Genomic DNA, 19013 nt, shown 5'->3' with positions numbered 1-19013 from the left:
GCGCACCCTCTGACTCCTCACGCTGATGAGACCGCTGGAACTGTCCAATAACTTGGCACACGTCATTACTGTAGGCCCGAAGTCGTATGAATTAAATGCCAATATTAATAAGCAGACCCACTGGGGCCTTTACATTACATCCAGAGCCAATCTCAGCTGGGTGGTGTTGATGGAGGCAGAAATAGCCTGTGGATGGTTGCAGATGTGAGGATGTCATTTCAGTGAGATGATGTGGAGCAGGGACCAGACACTCACCATTGAAATCAAACTGCTGGATGTTTTTCAAAGTCTCGTGGATAAAGTAGAAGCTTCCCAAAGCCTGCAAGAAGAGGAGATCTAATGAGACGTTTCATGGAAGCACTTCAGTGTTTTGTTCAGAGACTAGACAACAACAGGTGCTCGCTCTCCTTACAGTACGCTCAGCTCTAACATTCAGTCAACAATCGTCCACTTCAATCGGCTTAAAATCTTCATTTTCCCTGCAAACCATCAGGAAACTTTCCCAGTTGGCGGACGAGCCAATCAAAGTGTGTGAGAAAGAGTGGAGTGGTGCCGAGGGGGATTTGATGCGGTTCACAGTCCACTACACTGCTTTCTGTCTGCCTCTTTACATTTCAGGCAAACGGAGGCAAAGCTGGAGCTCAATCCGCTGTCTTTAGCATGCAGGCCTTTGGCTCAGGATAATTCCCGCTCTTTGTACTCGCCTCAGAAAATAATGCGGGACAGTTGAGGAACTTTCCCCAGAAAGACGGGGAAAGGTGGCGATTGCTTTCTGTAACAGGTTTTCTGTTTTGGGGGGCTGCTGCAGCGATTGGGCCGGCCTCTGCATTATTTATGAGGCTCGGCACATCTTTAGATTAAACATTTGCTGATTTGTCAAAAGCACAAACATGACGTCCATCTCCTTGACACAGACGCTCAAGAAAACGCCGTTTCACATCTAATTGATGAGGGCTGCAGCTAGTGACCAGCACCCTCGCCACAGTGCCCTCCCTTCCATCATTCCTTCACTTGGGGAGGCGGCAGAGGAGGGATGAGGTGGGTGGGGGTGCGATTACTGTGCCAGGCGAAGGCGGTGCTCAAGGTCACAGCTTCCCATCGAGGGAGGACGACTTCCAGGAAGGCCCTCGGTGTTTATTGGCGCTCGCTTCTCTTTGTGTCGTCTTTCACCTTAAAGTGCCGACAACAGACGAGGAGCAGAGCAAGGAGAGGAAAGTACCATTCATCAGTGGGGGGGGGGGGGGGGGGGGGGGGGGCACAGCACTGCCACTCTCCACAGATATTCCTCCCAGAAACAGATTGAACTGCAGTGGATAAGTCTCCTGCCACGTCAAAGCACTACTGCCACCCAATTTACAAGAGAAGTGCTTTAAGGCTGCCAGGCGTGATCATCCTGAAGATGGAGAGAAACACTCTTAAAACCTCCAAGATGCATGCTGGTGTCCCCACTGGGGGGGGGGAAAGACTTCCCTGTTAGCTGTAGAAAAGAAATGACATTCTTGATTTAAAATACCAGTGAAGACAAAAAAAACCTCTACTACCAAAGAAGAGTTTGAAAACTGAAAAAAAGAATTGAATTGTTCTGAACCCAACCCAACTGAATTCTGGGATGGAGTCAGTCTGCTCTGAAATGTCCTTTTGAATTCAAAGAGTGCTGCTGGGAGCCAGCATAGGCTTCAGGTTAGCAGGTAAGCTGCAGGTTTCTACAGACTGAAGCTCTCCAATGTTCTGCAGACAGAACCTGCTTTGACCACAGCTGTCCCATCTTCTTCCTGAAACCCTCAAATGAAAAATCAGAAAATATGAAAAATGATGGAAGTATTTTTCGGACCGAAAATGAATAATGTCTAAACACCACTATTCACCTCAGCAAACAAACCTGCACGAATCGAGGATCAAAGATGGATGAATATGTGTGCACCCCCGCCCCCCACAGGCTTCATGAAGAGGCCCTCATATTAGCGGGTGCAATTAATGCGTTTGTCTCCTTACACGACGGCTGCAAACATTCATTAGGGCCGGCCTGCGCTGACAGGCCGTGCTTATCTCCTGGCAGGGGCTTCACAATGGCCCGTGTCACTCGTATGTTCGTCACGTCCCTCTTTATTGACTAGCTGCCAGATTCACTTGAAATAATTAAAAGTATATTTTACATATTTATAAACCCCGCTGCCATAGCGCCTACTTAATTTTCCATTAGGAAAATGCAGTCTATTAAGTGCAGCACGAGGGCTGCGGGGGAGGGAGGGGAACTCAGTAATCACTGTAATTGTAGACAGAAAGACAATAACTGTGCCATAAAAGCTGGGTTTATGACCCGTCCTGGCAAAGCCGTCTCTTATCACGACTCATGCGGCGCGAGCGCCGTGCAGATGACATTTCCAAAATCCCCGCAGACGCAGCCTGAACAAGTCCCAATAGACTGCCGGCCGAGGAAGACAGACTGAAAGCTGCAGTACATATCCTGCATACTGCGCTCTGCAGAATGCTTTATCGATACTGAGGGCTGCAGGAATGAGTCCGGCAGAGGAGCAGAGGCAGGAATCCTGTGACCTCTGCATAGATTTTTTCAGTTTAATGTGAAAAATGAGCCATAAAGCAAACATAAAAGTAATAATTTTTCTTCAAGGTCTCACCTCCAATCTGTGCTCTGAGAGCGGTTGGTCCCCGGAGGGCCGACACGTGCACACTCCACCACCCTGACAGTGGAACTGTGCAACTGTGCTCCGGTCCTCAGCACACTTATGGGCTCAGTTATGAGGCGTTACCATGACAACGCGTGGCCAACCAGAGTTCCACTAGGAGAACGGATGATGCTGTTTCTATAATCTGGTTTTCCTTACCAATAATAGTTATCACCTCACTCAAGGGTCACTGCAGTTCAGAAATCCCACATTAGCAGGCCTTTTGTCTGTTGGTCCAACTGTTGCACATGCAATCGCTCCTCTATGACCGTCTAAGAAAAGAAGGAAAATATCCCATTTAGCAACAGCAGGGAGGAAAACGTCAGATCCTCAAGAACCTGCTGATTAGCCGCCTTTTCAGGTACCTGGGAACCATTTCTCTCTCATGTGGAAGCAGTCAGCCTGGAACTCCTGACCGTTTTCATCCTGCCTCTCTAATGGATTGACCGTCTGTTTGTTTTAGTTTTATAATAATGAAAGGAACAGCGTCGAACTGCATCACGTCTGAAGGAGTTTACCGACAAACTGCTCAGGCAGAACAACGAGAACGTGATCTATCAATATGCAGAAACCCAGAAGAGACAAAGCTTGTTTCCTCTGAACTCTGAGGCAGAGCGCTGGACACCGACAGGTGGATCCCACCTTCCTGCTCTAACAGGACCGTTTGAAGCTGCAATCTGGGATCACCGCCATCACCAACGTGTAATTGTAAAAAGCAAGCAGCACCTTTGACCTGAAGGAAGCAAAGGTTTTTTGAATAGGAATTCATAAAGTCATGAATTCCATTCCCTTGCTGTAGCGCTCTTTTGGACAACTGGATCTGGATCGGATCAGACGGATCAGTCAAAGACTCACAGACAGAAGTCTGTTTTCATCAGCTGCTTGTTGAAAGATGAAAAAGGTGGGAGGGCAGCTCTCAATGAGTGTGACTGTTGTAAACACACAAAAATAATAACACAATGTGTCCGAAATAGAACTTGACATCAACCCCTCTGACCAACCCTCTAGGCATTCTGGGTAGTGTGATCATACAACATCAACTACAGAGCCGTTTCACAAATTTGGGAGAGAAATGGGATTTACATTTGGCAAATAATATGGATAATTGGAATGGATTGATCCATCACATAACCTTGTTTATTGACAGTCATGACTTTTGTACCGGAGCTTTTCCTCACTGCAGTTCTTCCAGAGAATGCAGAATCAAAGAGTTTGGTAGAAAACACGTCACTTTTGTTTCCACTAAAGAACACTCTCATTCATAAATGCATAAAACATTGAAAGGTTTCATTTTAGTCAGTTATGGACCAACATCAAAGGATTGTTTCTCTAAAGGGACAAAGCCACAAAATTAAAATGATATTCCACATGATTAAAAAGGAATATTTTAAGAAGCTGTTTTAAAAATAATGAACAGGTTTTTTAAAGCAAAATGAAATATTTTTAATAATAAAATGGCTAATTTAAAATCTGTCTGCAGGTTTTTTGTAATTTCATGATCTTTTTATATATTTATGAGAGATCTATTGGTTGATTGTGTGATTGCACAAGGTCAACTTTGGGGCTTCATACGTTTCTACTTAAATATTTTCAAAATCCCACAAATATACAGACCAAAAACTTGGTATGTATAGAATGTGGCAAAGGGGCAAATAGAAAAAAGGAAAAGGAAACGGACGATGTTAGATATCCACAAGTCTGGATTTACAGGAAATATACGTTTCAAAAATGATTTTTGAAAAAAAAAAAAAACAGCATTGAAAATTGATCCTCTAATCCAAAACTTCCAAAAGATGGTTTAATGAAATGTTTTTTTTTGGGTTTTTTTTGGGGGGGGGGGCATTATTTCTTCTTTAATGGGTTTAGAAGTGGTTGGCTGGGACTATAATGTACTGACAACAAAACCATGAAAGAGGAAACTTCATGATGACAAACCTCATGTCTGATGTCTGGAGACTGCTGCAGTGTGAGGAGGATTATGTGTGTGTGTGTGTTCTCCCCCCCCCCCCGCCTCTCTGTGGCATTTTAAACCCCCCCCCCCCCCCCCCCCCCAGCAGGCTGCTCTCCAGTTTATCTCCCACTGATCAGAAATTCCTGAAGCTCCGGATCTGTCAAATCCCAAGTGATGGCGCCTCAAAACGCCACATTCAGACACCTGACGCAGAAAGGTCGATGAGACGGGCTGTCACGGAGGAACCCCCGCAGCCCTGCTGTGTCAGAGGAGCTTAAGGGGGGGCCGTGGATAAGCTTTGACTAATAGGGACATAATATCCCTATTAGTCAGTAAAGATCAGCGCTCACTCATGTAACCCTCTGCAAGCCACAGGGGACAGTCCAGCAGCAGATCTGACAGCTACCAAAAGCAGACTTTTCCCTTTCAGGAACCCCCCCCCATGTCCAACAGGGGACCCATCCATATCTGGCATCTGCCCACCACCCGCCCCGCAGGAAAAAAGCCTGTCCGTCACCCCAAAGAGAGCAGCTTCGATAGAGACGCCCCTGCATTTGGAGAGGCCTTGGTGTTTCTGCCCCTCCTGACCCAGAACCCCCCCAGCTCCCATGTGTGTGCCAAAGCCCCCGCCAAAGGCCATCGATTATTCAGAGTATTGAGCCGCAGTGTCTATGATTCATCGGCTGCCTGGAAGGCCTGACTGGATACACAGACAAAAGTCTCATTAAAACTTCCTCCATCACTTCCTGCGATCTGAAAGCGTCCCGAGTGTCGGAGCCATCCGTCACGTCCCGCAGCAGCGGGGGCTCTGGGCTGGGGGGGGGGGGGGGGGGGGGGCTGCTGTGGTACTGGCAAACAGTCACACTGATGTATGGACATGGGAGTCATGTTACGTCCAAGCTTGTCCTCCTCAGGAGCTTCTACATGTCCAGTGAAAAATCCAAAAGGAGAAGGATTGAAAGCACATCCCAGATCACTTCTTCTGAAGCGGATCCAGAACGAGGGGGGGGTCCAGCCTCCGGAGCTCTGGAGTTCAGGCTGAATCTTACCGTTTCCTCTCAGATTTACAGCTTCATGCTCCCAATAAATTCAGGATTTCATCCCATTCAATAGTCTTTTTTTCCTTTTTCCCCAAATCAAGCATGTCTGATAGTTTTTATCTGCCGGGGCTTTGAAAGAGATGAGTTTTTATTTGAATTCTATCAAATGGGAAAATAAGTCTTGTTGGTAGATTTAAAAAAGTAATCCTGTGTTTTATAAATGAGGATCCATTCCAGCCTGGGATTAGGATTTTAGCTTTGAAATTTTACAGAATAGAATAGAATAGAATAGAATAGAATAGAATTTCTGTTTTAAAAAAAATCAGGAAAAAACATTAGACACATAAAAATCATAACCAGATAAAAAAAAGATGAAATAAAATGCAAACGACTAAAAAATCCAAACAAACAGGAAGTGAACTGAATTCCACAGCAGATCAGTTTGAAATGTGCAGAAACTGGCCTGAGGCTGTCTTTCTGTGTCCTTCCACCATTTCTGAAACAACCCTTCGTTCAGCTCTTCCTCATCCTCCTCTTCCTCCTCCAGTCGCTGGAGGTGCCCAGCCCCCCCCCCCCCCCCCCCCGTTTGAGCTCTGCAAACTTCCAAAGCTTTCAGGTTCTGGCCCCAGCTTCATTACTCCAAAGTCTCCCAGAATGCTTTGCGCTCATGATGGACCTCAGAACGCGATTTTCCTTTCTTTTGAGGAAAACATTATGGATGGGTCTAAACAAGGCACAATAGGCCAAAGCGGCGGCAGCGCCTGACCTGCCAACAATCCCGCCCCCCCTCCCAGCGCCGGCTGCCTCTCTGGAAAATATTGTGCATTAATTTCATTTAGCCCCCCCAAACATTCAATGGTAGAAGTTAATTAAATTGCTTGTCCATTGTGTTCATCCACTTACAAAGTTAATGATATTGTGCCGGGGAATTAAAGAGCGTTTTATAAAGCGCGCGGGATGGGAGCTGGCAGGCACTACATTGCCCAGTTGAACCCTGTCAGTCGGCGGGCTTCGGGACGCCCTAATTAGCGGTGAAATGGATGCTTCCATCTGCCAATTTCCTGCCACGCTCATCAGTCGTGCCGCTGCTCCTCTAACCTGCCTAGCAGAGGGTATAAAGAAATAAAACCATCACAGCAATGACATTCAAGCCAGAAAAAAAGAAAGTGAATACGAGTGTAGATGGAACGACTTTAAAAGAGCTTCTGCCTCATCCAACTTTTTCCTCTGACCACAGGCTTTGCCTCCTTAGCATAATTCTGATGGACGATCTGCATAACTTTGTTAGAAGCGCTGGGCGCATACAGGAACTACATGTGGTTTCTGTGCAGAAAAGAGCTTTTCTCCTTAAAGCTTCTAAACCTGAATTTATGCTTTCTGCCCGGAGATTTCAGGAAGGTGAGCTTCTTCTCTCACTGAGACTGATTAATGCTCTCACTTATTCCACTCCTCTATTTACTAATACCACGCTGCTACTGCAGCAGCTTTTAACGAGGACATAAAAACTGGGACTGAGTAAATGGGATTACACCTGGGGGGCGGCGCCCTTCTTGACCTCCTAATGAGACGGGGCAAAGGCAGGAGCGTCTGTATGAACTCTCAGTTGAGGTAGATTAAATGGAGCTTTGCTGAAAAGCACCACAATGCGCTGCTTTTGGCTTTGAGAAGGGAGATGGTGTTGTTCTGCTCACCTGAGGCCCCCAGGTGAGGGAGGAGCAGACCAAACCGCGCTCTTCAACAGAAGCTGAGAATCAAGTCCTCAGCCGGACAAAGTTGAGGAAATCTGTCCGATTCCAACAAAAACGGAATCTTTCGGAAGTCAAAAGGCCGTGTTTCAAGAAAAAGTAGTACTTTTACTTTCTTGCAAGAAAAAGTTTCTTATCAGGAAAGTTCTTCAAAAGTAAAATAATCTTAGTTTGAGAAAAAGTATCAAACAACAGCTCTTTTTTATTTTATTTATTTGTTTGACTTATTTAAAGAAAATCTGCCAATGGGGGTAAGAATTTCTGACTAATATCTAGGAGGCCTGTTTTTGCATAGGCATAAAATGGTTTGGGGTGCAGCCAGGGTCTCTGGGGGGGGGGCAACACTCACAGAGCTTCGCAGCCGTAGTGCATAGGTAATCTAACCTTTCCAAAAAGCAGAAGCAGAGACACGTTCTGAGCCTGAACGGTTTGGAATATGACAGTTTGATAGATTTACCATTTTCCTGGAATCCAGACGAAGGTTTTGAAATCAACGCACAGGTCTGCTGCTCTTCTCTGCTGTGCTGTCCACACAGAAATGAGATTTAGATCGGTTCACGGAAACAAGCCTTTCAGGAATGTGCTTTAGAAAGTAGGTTTTCCTGAACAGAATCCACACTGAGGGTTTAGGGGGAAGCCTTGAAAGCTCTCACTTCATTGCTCGCACCACGTTGTGTTTGCTAAAGTTGGCTTTATCTGGAATGTGGCATAAAGATAAGCAAATCAAGGAGTTTTATGGGGACAGAGATCTTCTACAGTCACTCAAAGATTTACACACTACCATGATTGTGTTCTTTTGTAACCTCATAACTTCAAAAACACTAAATGATTTTGTCCTCAATTTAATCAAGACGCATTTTCTGGAATTCAACATTTGCTCATTTACTCGAGAGGAGACCAATTATAGTTTTGAAGAGAAATGTTTGCGGCATCTGCGTCTGCTAACAAGGGGATCTTGTGGACAGTAAGTGCAGCAGACATCTGCAGGCGGCCATAAAAGCAGCTTTCTTCCTTTAAGAGAAGGAAGAGAATCTGGAAAAACAATCTTCAAATGCTCCATTGATCCTCATGAAGAGTTCCTCTTTGAAGAACCGTGCTGTCTGCCTCCACAAAAATCATATTTTGAAAAAGGGATATGAAGATGATGCATATTTGCCTTATTAGATTGTTCCTCAGGATGAAAAATCCATTGGAACAATTGAGATCTCCATTGGTAATTAAAGTGGCATTACCTCCCCTCTGCTTCCTCGGCCGCTGCTGGCTCGCCAAAGCCATTATTCAATTGTTTCAGATGTCAGGGGATACTAGGTCTTTAATATACTTATGCTCATTAATGTAAATCATATTTGGCTATGGATGTCCAATAATCAGAAAGAATATTTCAGCTTGTAGTTCCCCATCTATGAAAGTCTTCCCATTAGAGGGGGGGCCGTGGAAACAACAGCTCCTTCAGCTCATTGATTTTTTTTTCCTCTTCTTTTTTTCATCCCTGCATTTTGGAAAGGCTGCTAATGCTGTCATGGACTGTTCATCAATCTATATTTTTATCTGATTCAATAATGTTCCTATTCATGCGGCCTCATTTGTGAAAGACCTGATTAAATTAGGATCATCTGCGCCACAGTGTCATTTTTACTGATTACTGAGTCCAATCAAGAAGTTGCAAAAGTTCACTGATCAAACGCACAGCCTGTTTACCCGCCTTGAGGGATTTTTCCCTTCATATTCAGCCGACTTTTAGAGCCCCCCCCCCCCACTCCCACTCCTCAGGCACGTAAAGAAGCACACAAGTTTTCTCCTTCTCTTCACTTTATCAAACACGTGATGAACATTTTACTGATATAGTATTGTTTCATTCATATGAATGACTTTTATAAGTAACATGATCTGCATATATTTTATATAACTGATCTGCAGTTGTCATGTTGATTTTTGAAATAGTTATTTATTACATAATAATTAAATAATACATCTTTGTCATGTGCTTTATCGACACCTTATGATTCTTAATTCTGTCTGATAAAAACCGGGAACCGGATATTGATAAATCCTGTAATAAAATGGTTACAGTATAACGGGGTGGGATTATATAAGTTCGCTTCCTCCCACTCCCTTTCAAGCAATATTTATTAATATGTCTAATTATCCTAAGTTTGATTAGTTACTGTATGAATGTATGACTGATGATTGTATTGCTTTTGTGTATTTTTTCTACTTTATTGCTTGAAATAAACCATTTCGAATCAAATAAAAAAAAAATTCAAATCAACATATCGGAAAGGTTCCCATTTCTCTGCTTACGGGCCCCCTCCTCCCCCCTCAACACAAGCACGACTCTTTCTGAATGAGGGTCGCATCGTCTCGATGGCGAGCGTCAAACATCAAACGATGCAGCCGCTGCTCCATCCGTTCCGCCTGACAGCGTCTCCAAGGACGTGGAGGTTTGAAGGTGAATCTCTGAACCTGCAGAAGAGGCTGGAGTTCAGAAACGAGTTTTTGGCCAGCGAAAAGCCAGCAGCTTTCGGTGCGGCGCTGTCTGGGTGTGAGCAGAGGCGTTCTTGGAGCACAACAGTGACCACAGGACCGTGAAGCTTAAGAGGAGAAACACACGCAGCAGCTCGTCTCAGGCTAAGACTCCGTCCGCTGCCTCTTTGTGGCCTTTTCTTTGTCTTTATGTAAAAACCAATGATGTGTTATGTAAAATTCCCAGAGGCTTGATTTAAACAGTTGGATATCCTCCATGCTAGCTTAGTTATACTCCAGTGCATCGCCGCTGCGAGCACACGGACGCTGCATGAAAAGCAAATGGAAATGCAGGACTCAGCTTCTTAGATAACAACAAATTATGTCGGGCCTTTTTTCTCTCTTATTGTATTATTCTAATAATAAATAAAAAAGAGGAGTTTTCACGCGCAGATGTTTCTTTTTACGCAGGCTACGAAGCATCCGGCCTCTCCTGCAGCCGGTGTGAGAGGAGGGGAAGCGGCGTGCCGTGCCAGGAGCCGGCGGACCCCGGCTGCTCTCCTGTACCCTTCACAGCCACAGTCGTGGGAAGAAAAGAGGATTTGGAGGGGCCCATGCAGGTCCTGCAGGAGGAGGCCGCCCCATTGACCGCTCAACAGATGACCAGGTGGTGCTGTGCTGTTCCTGAGTGCTGCCATTTGTCAAACCTTTGGGCTGAAGAGTGAAAACAACATTCAGGTCCCCAGCACTCTGAGAACCAGTCAGCCCAGGAGCTTCTTTGGGAAGTCTCTCTGCTCCTCTGATCAGAAATGTAATTAAGCTTTTAAAATGAAGAGCCTGAATTTAACAGTACGAGCATAACATCCAATCTAATTAGAGAATCCTTTAATGAGTGGCTAATTAGCTGCTGCGTGGTGCACACAGGAGGCTTTTGTGGCATGAACCCTTCTGACTGGGCCACTCTTTGTGTTAGATTAGTTCCCACTTGGGAGAGATTATTGACTAAAATATGGTTATGTTTTGCTTTATCCCTTTGTAGGCACCAATCGGACATGTTCACAGGGTCAGACAGAGGTTTGGACTCCTCGCCTGGGTTACCGGGCGACATTCAAGGTGGAGGCCAAAACATTCATGCTACGACCCCAGATGTTAGACTTTTTTCTTTGAACACTAAACCCACCGGTGACAGCTGAGGTTGGTGCCAGTGTGAGAGTGTGTGACTGTTTGTGTGCATGGGTGAATACAACAGAGATTGAAAAGTGCTTTGGGCCTTCTAAGAAAATAGTAAAGAAGGGCAGAAAGGATTCAATTTAACGTCGATTCAATAATTTGTGGTTGTCAATACAGTTCACAGTCCATATTTATTCATTTTAAAGAAATTCCTGCTACTGAACAGTGAAGTTTTCCAGATTGTTCCAGATCATCAAGTGGAAATGAAATCTGTGTCCAAAGAAACAAGTAAACTAGAATGAATGTCAAATCCATTCACATGTTAGTTTCCTAAAGTTCACCACTGTTGTTTTTCCACATCCAAAGAATCCAAAGGGAACATTCTGAGAACATTCTAGACACTGGATGGTCACATGACTTTATTCGAAGTCTGTCCACACATTGGACTGGAATGACGGACTGATCCGTGTTTGATGACATCACATGTGTTGTACGCTGATGCACTTGGTCGTTTTAACGCTATACTAAAATAAACCTATCATGCCTCAATCCAGATGGTATTTTCCAATATTGATTATAATTGATTGTTTTCATGATGATTAATTGCTACACCTATGTAGTAAAGCCCTGTATGAGTACACCCCATTTGACCGTTTGGGAGCATAAATGGGAGAGAAGATGAGCAGAAGCCCTTTGCACACAGAGCCTAAAAAGAGCAAAGGAGACTGGAAGAAGGGCTTCACATAAAACAGTCTTTTTCCATTTTCTTAGACGGCCACATTGGATAGAAATTTGCTCAGTAGTTTCCTCAAACAGGCTGGTAGTCACATGACTGCTCTTCCCGCTCCCTCAGCCCCGCCCCTCATCTGCTGAAGCCGGTCTTCCTCTGACCCCTGAACCTCACAGGAACTGCACTCATTTTCCTCACAAGAATCAATTGGGACGAGGAGAAAGGCCCAGATTACCACCCGGAGTGGGACACACCCCTTCGGAAGAGAGCGTGCGCTGTTTTTATAGGTAACAGTTAAACAGAGGTGGTTCTTCGGGGACAAAGACGTCTTCATGCTGCCTGACCCTCAGAATGAGTCATGCCAAAATGCACCATTTAATATTGTGAGAAAACGGAGGAGCTGGATGAGTTATCGTCCTCGTTCAACTTGAAGCATGTGAGGGCAATTTGTCTGAAAAGATGAATAAAAAGAGGCCAGCTTTGAAAAAGAACATGGCAGATTCAGTCAAGGGCGAGAGAGGGCATATGACGGCAAATTTCCAGCCATGTGGCTGTTTGGTTTTTTGGTTTCCTCTTCAGGGATCTATTTATACGCTGGCTAACCCGTTTGACTGGCCGGCATCCCCTAAAATCAGATTAGGAAGTTATGAGGCCTGTAATTAACCAGCTGTTTCACTTGAGGGCTTCCTATTTCCTAATGAAGAGCAAGTGAAAATGATTTAATAATCCAGCAAAAGTCCTTATGGGCAATTAATGTGTAGTATAGAACATAAACATGACAATAATGTCGGCTACGGATTTAAAGAGGTGGACAGCCTGTTGGGGGGGAGGGGGGTAATGACAGCTAAAGAGGAGAGGCGGGCTGTGATGCCATTATTCTGACAACAAACCAGGGATGGAGGTGGGAGCCGCAGTGAATGAGGCTGCGCCTTTTTAATGGCCTACGTGTTTGAAATGTGCTGCACAATACCTGCTAATTGGATTAGGTGCTACCGCAGTGTGTCCCTGTGGTTGTAGGCTGATGTGAATGGACGGCCGGTTGACTAAAGAATGCAACAGCATTAGAATAAGGTGATTGGATGACAGAGGGGAGCCGAGCCCGGCCGCCCTCGTCCGTGCCAAGTCCATTACGCGTATTGAAGGCATCTTGATATCACTCATGGGTCGTCAGCCAAGAGAAAGAGCATGATGCTGTTTTGTTTAGCCTTCATTGTCAGGATGGCGCCACTTTTCCATCCAGGTGTAAGTAATGCAATCAGTTAAGGAGCAGAAGACACCACCAGCACCACCACCTGCACAGCCTTAGGATGCTTCAGAATGCTGGAATACGACAAGCTCAAGGGCAAGATTCAAAACTTCCAAACAGGACTGTGTTTACATTTACAGTTACAGGCAACTTTACCAGATCAGGAGTGACAGGAAGAACTGCTTTCACAGCACACACCCACGTCTCAGCCTTTAGTATGTGCTATGCTTTTTCACAGAACGTGGCACAGGTGGGGGGTTAAGAGGAAAGGCTTGGAAATAAATCCTGTAAATGAGACAGAATGGACTGTCCCTCTTTTTTTTTTTTACTTGTCCTGTCCAGCAACGGAGCAAACAGGTGAGAGCAGAAGGCCTGTTGTGTTGGCCAGATGTTACGGTTACAACAGGGGTTGTGAATCTTCTGACACACTTTTGAGGTGTGTACTGTTCTGACAAATGTCAACATGAATGTGAACAAGTTTAAAATGTTTTCTACAGCTGAGCACCACTCCATTTACTGAAGATTATTATATTATATTACTAAAATCAGCAAACTAATGAAAACGTAAAAATATTGAATGTTTCATGCAATAACGGCCCCATCACAGAATGAACTTCCATCCGTTCCTCAGGCCCTGTGTCATAATGGAACAGAAGATGAATAAACCATGAACTTCTTTTTCATGTTAATGGCTGTGAAGTTCTTAGAAATATTGATGGTATTTTGTTCTGATGTGTCCAATCCTGTTGCTGTAGGTCTGACAAACCACAAATGCAGTACTTTTGGTTTCTAACAAACAGAGTTGCAGTACTATTTGAACTTTGACCTTCTGGAAGTTTATCATCATTACTGTCAGGTGTAAATGTTAGCATAAAGGGGGCGGAGCCTGTCCACACACACAAACACACACACACAGACACACACACACGTTACAAATATACCTGTTGGCTCCGAAAATCTTCACACACAAACACGTCATCATGTCTTCAATACAACAACAGCTTAGTGTGTGTTTGTAGGCAAATACTTGTGCACATACTTGTGCCTACAAACAAAATGCATACATACAAGATGTCAGGTATGCAGGTGTTCAACTCCCAGGTTATTCCAATGTAACCACAATGTCTGGATGGCGGGAGGAACCGGTACCCGAGTGGGCGTCGCCCATGAAGACCTTCTATCAGCATCACTTCAGTGTGAATAGCAGAGGACATCGTCACTACTTTGTATATTTCCCAGAAGTCACAGAAAAATACTTTGATGTAGATTCTGATGATGAAAGATTTGACCAGAGCTGACTACAACGGCTCAGTTAGCAGGAGGAAAGTAAAAGAGTAACACAGGAGGACATGAGGATCAAGATCAGAGGTGTCAAACTCCAGACCTGGGGGGCCCACCTCCTGCTAGATTTCCAGAAATCCTGCCTCATCTTCTGCTGGTTACCTGGATCAGGTGTGTTTAGCCAATAAGGAGCTTCACTGGCAGGTTGGTTTGGAAAACACCGGCCCTCCAGGCCTGGATTTGGGACCCGTGGATCAGATTATTGATACATATTGGATCCACACTCATTTGTTCAACGCCAAGACCCCCTGTAGTGCAGAAAACTGTGGAAATCCTGCCTTTTATTATACATGAGGAATAATGAAAAGCGAATCGTCTCCTCCAGTCCAATAACCGTCTTTAAAGGTCAAACATTGTATAACTGAGGGCCTGTGTTAATGTAAAGTTAAATGTTTATGGCCACTTCCTGCAAATGTACATTAACGCTCAATGTTTCCCATTTCTTCTTCGTGCTTTGTGGCCCCCACCCATCAGAAGAACTGTGTTCACCTGAGGCAGGTGTGAGGAGCTAATCACCCCGCAGCACAGTGCGGACTGCAGGAGCCTCTGGCTTTCTTTAAACTGGGGAGAAATTGCTTGGATTTATTGCCCCACCACGTCCCGCCCTCCCCCTGATATTAACCAGCTGTGCGTGACTCCAGGCTCAAGTGAGGAGATCAATCCCCCAGGAAAGTGCCATCCTCCTCAGACAGGCCGGTGAGGCGCGATGAGAGGAGAATCACGAACCGGCACTTCCGCCGCTCTCGCAGATGTTTGGATTAGGGGATCGTAGCAGACAGACCCCCCCGGCACACACACAACACCCCCCATTCGTACATGATACCAGGTATCAGGCAAGGCCACCCCAGAGGAGGGGGGGAGACATATAAATATATATATATATATATATATACACTTAGGCAGGAGAAAGGTCAGGCAGGCTGAATGTGGCAGGCAAACAGGCGGCGGGGGCCCGGGGGCCCAGGGATGAATCACAGGAGAATTGGTGCATGGCAGTGAATGAATAACCCGCCATGGCTCCCCAAACCCCATTATTTCCCTCCTTCTCCAGCAGGGCCTGAAATTCATGTCTGCGCATGCTGCCAGTTCATTAGGGGGGGATGTCATTCCTCTTCTGGCTGCAGCAGGACAGGCGAGCGGGCCCCCGGAGGACCCCGCGCTGTTTAATTCCACATCAAGCGCTCCACTGAGGGCCTTAATCTCTGCCTGTGTGATCAATACTATATCAGTGTAAATTAAAATGACAATTTTAAAGTAATTAAGCCTGTTAATGCTCGATTCAAATGTCATTATTTGCCTGGGGAGAAGCGGGGGCGCGGGGGGGGGGGGGATTTTGGAGCAGGCCGGCTGAATCATGAGCCATGCCCACACTGACAGGTAAACTGCTTCACCCGCCGCAGCCCGCCGCCGCCACCAAACGGAGAGCTTAACAAAAGCAGATTAAGTGCCGCCCACGCCGGCCCACAGACCTCTCCAATTTCAGAAGAGCATAACCCAATTGTTCAAATGTGATTTGGACAACCAAACCCAATTATGGTCATATTAGATGAGAAGTGGGAGGGAGAGAACTCTTGTTGTGGGAGGCAGGAAAAACAGAGCGGACGGGCGGGGAGGGGGGACGCAAAAGAAAAAGAAAACCTTACGCAATAAAAATGCACTTAACTAGAGAATCAAGCTGGGGCGTAATTGTGTGATTGGATTATTTGTGGCTCTCAGTCTCCTCTGCTTTTGAAAGCCTATTTAGAGTCATTGTTGGAGAGAAATAAATGGGACCTCAGATTAACCTTGTCCCTGTGTGTGTGCTGTCCGACACACAGGCCATGTGTAAGTGAAAATGAAATGATCACATTGTTGGTTGGTATTATGACGAGCTCACAGCCCGACCCCCCCCCCTTCTCTCAGATCTCACACCCATCGTGGCGCTTAGACTGAGAACAGAGCAGAGACACCCAGAAGTCCATCACGGACACGTTCCACGCCACCAAACGGCGGGCTCAGGGTTCAGAGGCGGACCTCAAAGCCGGCAGCTCAGAGGTTTGGCATCAGGTGGAAGCCCCCCCCCCTCATGAATGCTGAACTGAAACCTGCAGGCCTGAAGGCAGAGAGGCGGCTGCATGATTATTAGGAGCGTGCTGATGGTGATCAGGCAGGTGTACAGGAGGACAACCTGTGGGGGCTAAAGGAACAGGGGGGGCTGCTATGCATCCCTGATCAAGCCCAGAAGTGGACACCACGGGGTGGGGGTACTTTTTGCTCTGCGGCCAGGCTGTCCGATCCATCACCCCCGCTGGTGCAAGCAGAAACAAGCCATATTAATTATCAGCTCATTTGGAGGGGAGGGATGTCGGGGGAAGGGGGGGGGGGTCCTCTTGATCAATGAAAGTGGTTCAACCAGAAGCTTCGCGGTGGGACGTCACATCCGCCGTTTGTTGGCTGGAAGAATAACTTCCACTGGATAAACTGGGATTCTTCAACGTCTTTACAGATGAACTGGATTGGGGGGGGGGGGGGGGGTGTTCACTAAAAAGCTGTGAAGGTAAAAATTAATTAATATTATTTTATTAGTGGACTGGATGGAAAATCTGTGGAAAATAAATCCATTTCTTTTTTGTCTGTTGAGGCGTTCAGGGCTCAGAGGCTTAAAGACAAACCCACCTTCTCTCACTCCACTCTCAACAATAGGGCCCCCATCCTTTTGGATCGTCATGGTAAATTTAAGCTGTGCAATACGCACATCGCAAAAGACCGTAAAAATTGCAATAAATGTTTCCATTAAATGTGCTAAAACGATCTTATGGCAGCTTAAAGTATTTAACGAATCAAATAAATCAATTTCTGCATTTGACCAATCAGATAGATTCCGTTTATGTAGATGAGGGTCATTTGGAGAATAATTGACGGTATTTTGGCTCTTATTTCAACTAAACTGCTGCAGTGAAATAGAAATGATTTGTTCACATCATCTTTGCAATACTGATCACTCATATCTGAAATGGCGTGTTTTCCTCATATCGTGCAGCCGTGGTCATGGTTACGGTTCTGTTCAAATCCGTTTCCACTGGGGTCGTCTCTGCAGAGAAACCCCCAGCTGGGAAACAAACTCCACCTGTCTTTAGATGATCCGATGGAAGCAGACGCAGAGATCCAGGCTGGATGGTCACGTCCTCACCTTGAATCTCTGATGAAATCTCCTGACATGAGAACACGTGAGCATCCCCCCAAAGGGTGTATGGATGCATTCAGAGCAATGAAACGTTTAGCTTCGCCAAAGTGAGCATTTACATCTAACGGAGCAGCTTTATAGAGCTCTATGTTTGTAATGACAATATAACCATCATAAGGGAGGACAGAGCCTCACAGTCTCTGACCTGCAGTGTGATTAATAAAGACAGACATTCTAATAACAACATTTGAAACCGACCAGGTGTGAAGGTGTGTGTGACTGTAAAGCGCTTTGGGTCTTAGAGGAAGGTAGAAAGGCGCCATCAAGTATACGCCATTTACCATTTAAGAGTGGAAAAAAACCGCAGAATCTCTGGAAGGATCAGAACATTTGGACCTTTAGAACCTTGAAACAGAAGCGGGGCGAGGGTCTCTCACATCTCACAGCTGAAGAAGCTCCTGACATCTGTTCATGTGCCAGAATGAAATGCTTGAGGGTGAGGGTCTCCTCTCTGCCCGTGGAGAGCGGCTGAGAGCTCTCTGTGGACAGAGGATTATGGAAATCAAAGATAAGAGATTAGCTAATGGGAAGATAATGGCCACCGACGACCCGGGTCAGCTGGGCCCCGCAAACCAGGAAACTACAGCTGGATGTGGAGGGAGAATCAATACCAACCGACCCAGTGCTGCCTGGAGATAGAGACATGCATGTGTGAGGCACGGAGCTGCGCACGTGCATGTGCGCACACACACACACACACACACACACAGAAGGCCTGAAGCCAAACAGAAGTGAGCTTTCAGCAGAGCAGACGGCTCAAGTGGGGAACAGGAGATATCGCCAGCCCCGCTCCCTCTCACTGATGTCAACAGGCAGCATGTGACCCCCCCCCCCTCATTCTCATCTTTACTGACAGCGAGATGCAGAACCCCGTCCCTCTCCATATCCATTCATCCCGCCTCGGCCCCCCAAAACACAACAAACGTCCTTGTGGACAATCAATAGAGCCGCGTCCAGGACAGCCAAGAACTGCAACAGCATCCAGACACTAAGTAGTTTATTTTCCTCCCTGACATCCTGCATTCGGAGGGGGGAGGCAGATATTAACCTTCTTCAGATGTATGAGAGAAAGTGGGCGGGGCGGGATGCAATTGAGAGGGACACATGAGGGTTTGATCCTCAGACTAAATGGAACATCTCCTCTCTTATTCATCAGAGCAGCAATCCGGAGCGTGTCAGAGAAATTTCTATTCCAGGTGGGGGCGGCAGGCCGGCCTCTGGCTGCTGGCCTCTCCCCTCTCATTTCCATTCCTGCCCGCTCCCGGCAGCCATTCATCAGGACCCGGGCAGAGGACACCTTCCGCCCGCTCACAAATGCACGGACAAGGCAATAAAATTAACCTTGTGGCAATTGTTTTCCCAGCCGTTTGATGGCCCGGTGTCGGCTCATCAGTAGGGAGGGGGATGGAGAAAAGGGAGG

At 46.1% G+C, this 19013-nt stretch overlaps 1 protein-coding gene across 3 annotated transcripts in view; it reads right to left on the bottom strand.

Moving 5' to 3' along the window:
- inpp5a (inositol polyphosphate-5-phosphatase A) overlaps positions 1-19013 on the bottom strand; it is a 114217-nt gene that overhangs the window by 52334 nt on the left and 42870 nt on the right. For all 3 annotated transcript variants that reach the window (XM_020709239.3, XM_011484012.4, XM_078932408.1), the window contains one exon: positions 256-319. In XM_020709239.3, the coding sequence (XP_020564898.2) occupies positions 256-319 (64 nt within the window). The remainder of the gene's footprint in view (positions 1-255; positions 320-19013) is intronic.

Source organism: Oryzias latipes, chromosome 15 (assembly GCF_053564925.1).
Source record: "Oryzias latipes strain Hd-rR chromosome 15, Olatipes_Hd-rR_3.1".
NCBI classification, from domain to species: Eukaryota; Metazoa; Chordata; class Actinopteri; order Beloniformes; family Adrianichthyidae; genus Oryzias; species Oryzias latipes.
The sequence above is the reverse complement of the archived record's forward strand: the minus strand, read 5'-3'. Positions and strand labels throughout refer to the sequence as shown.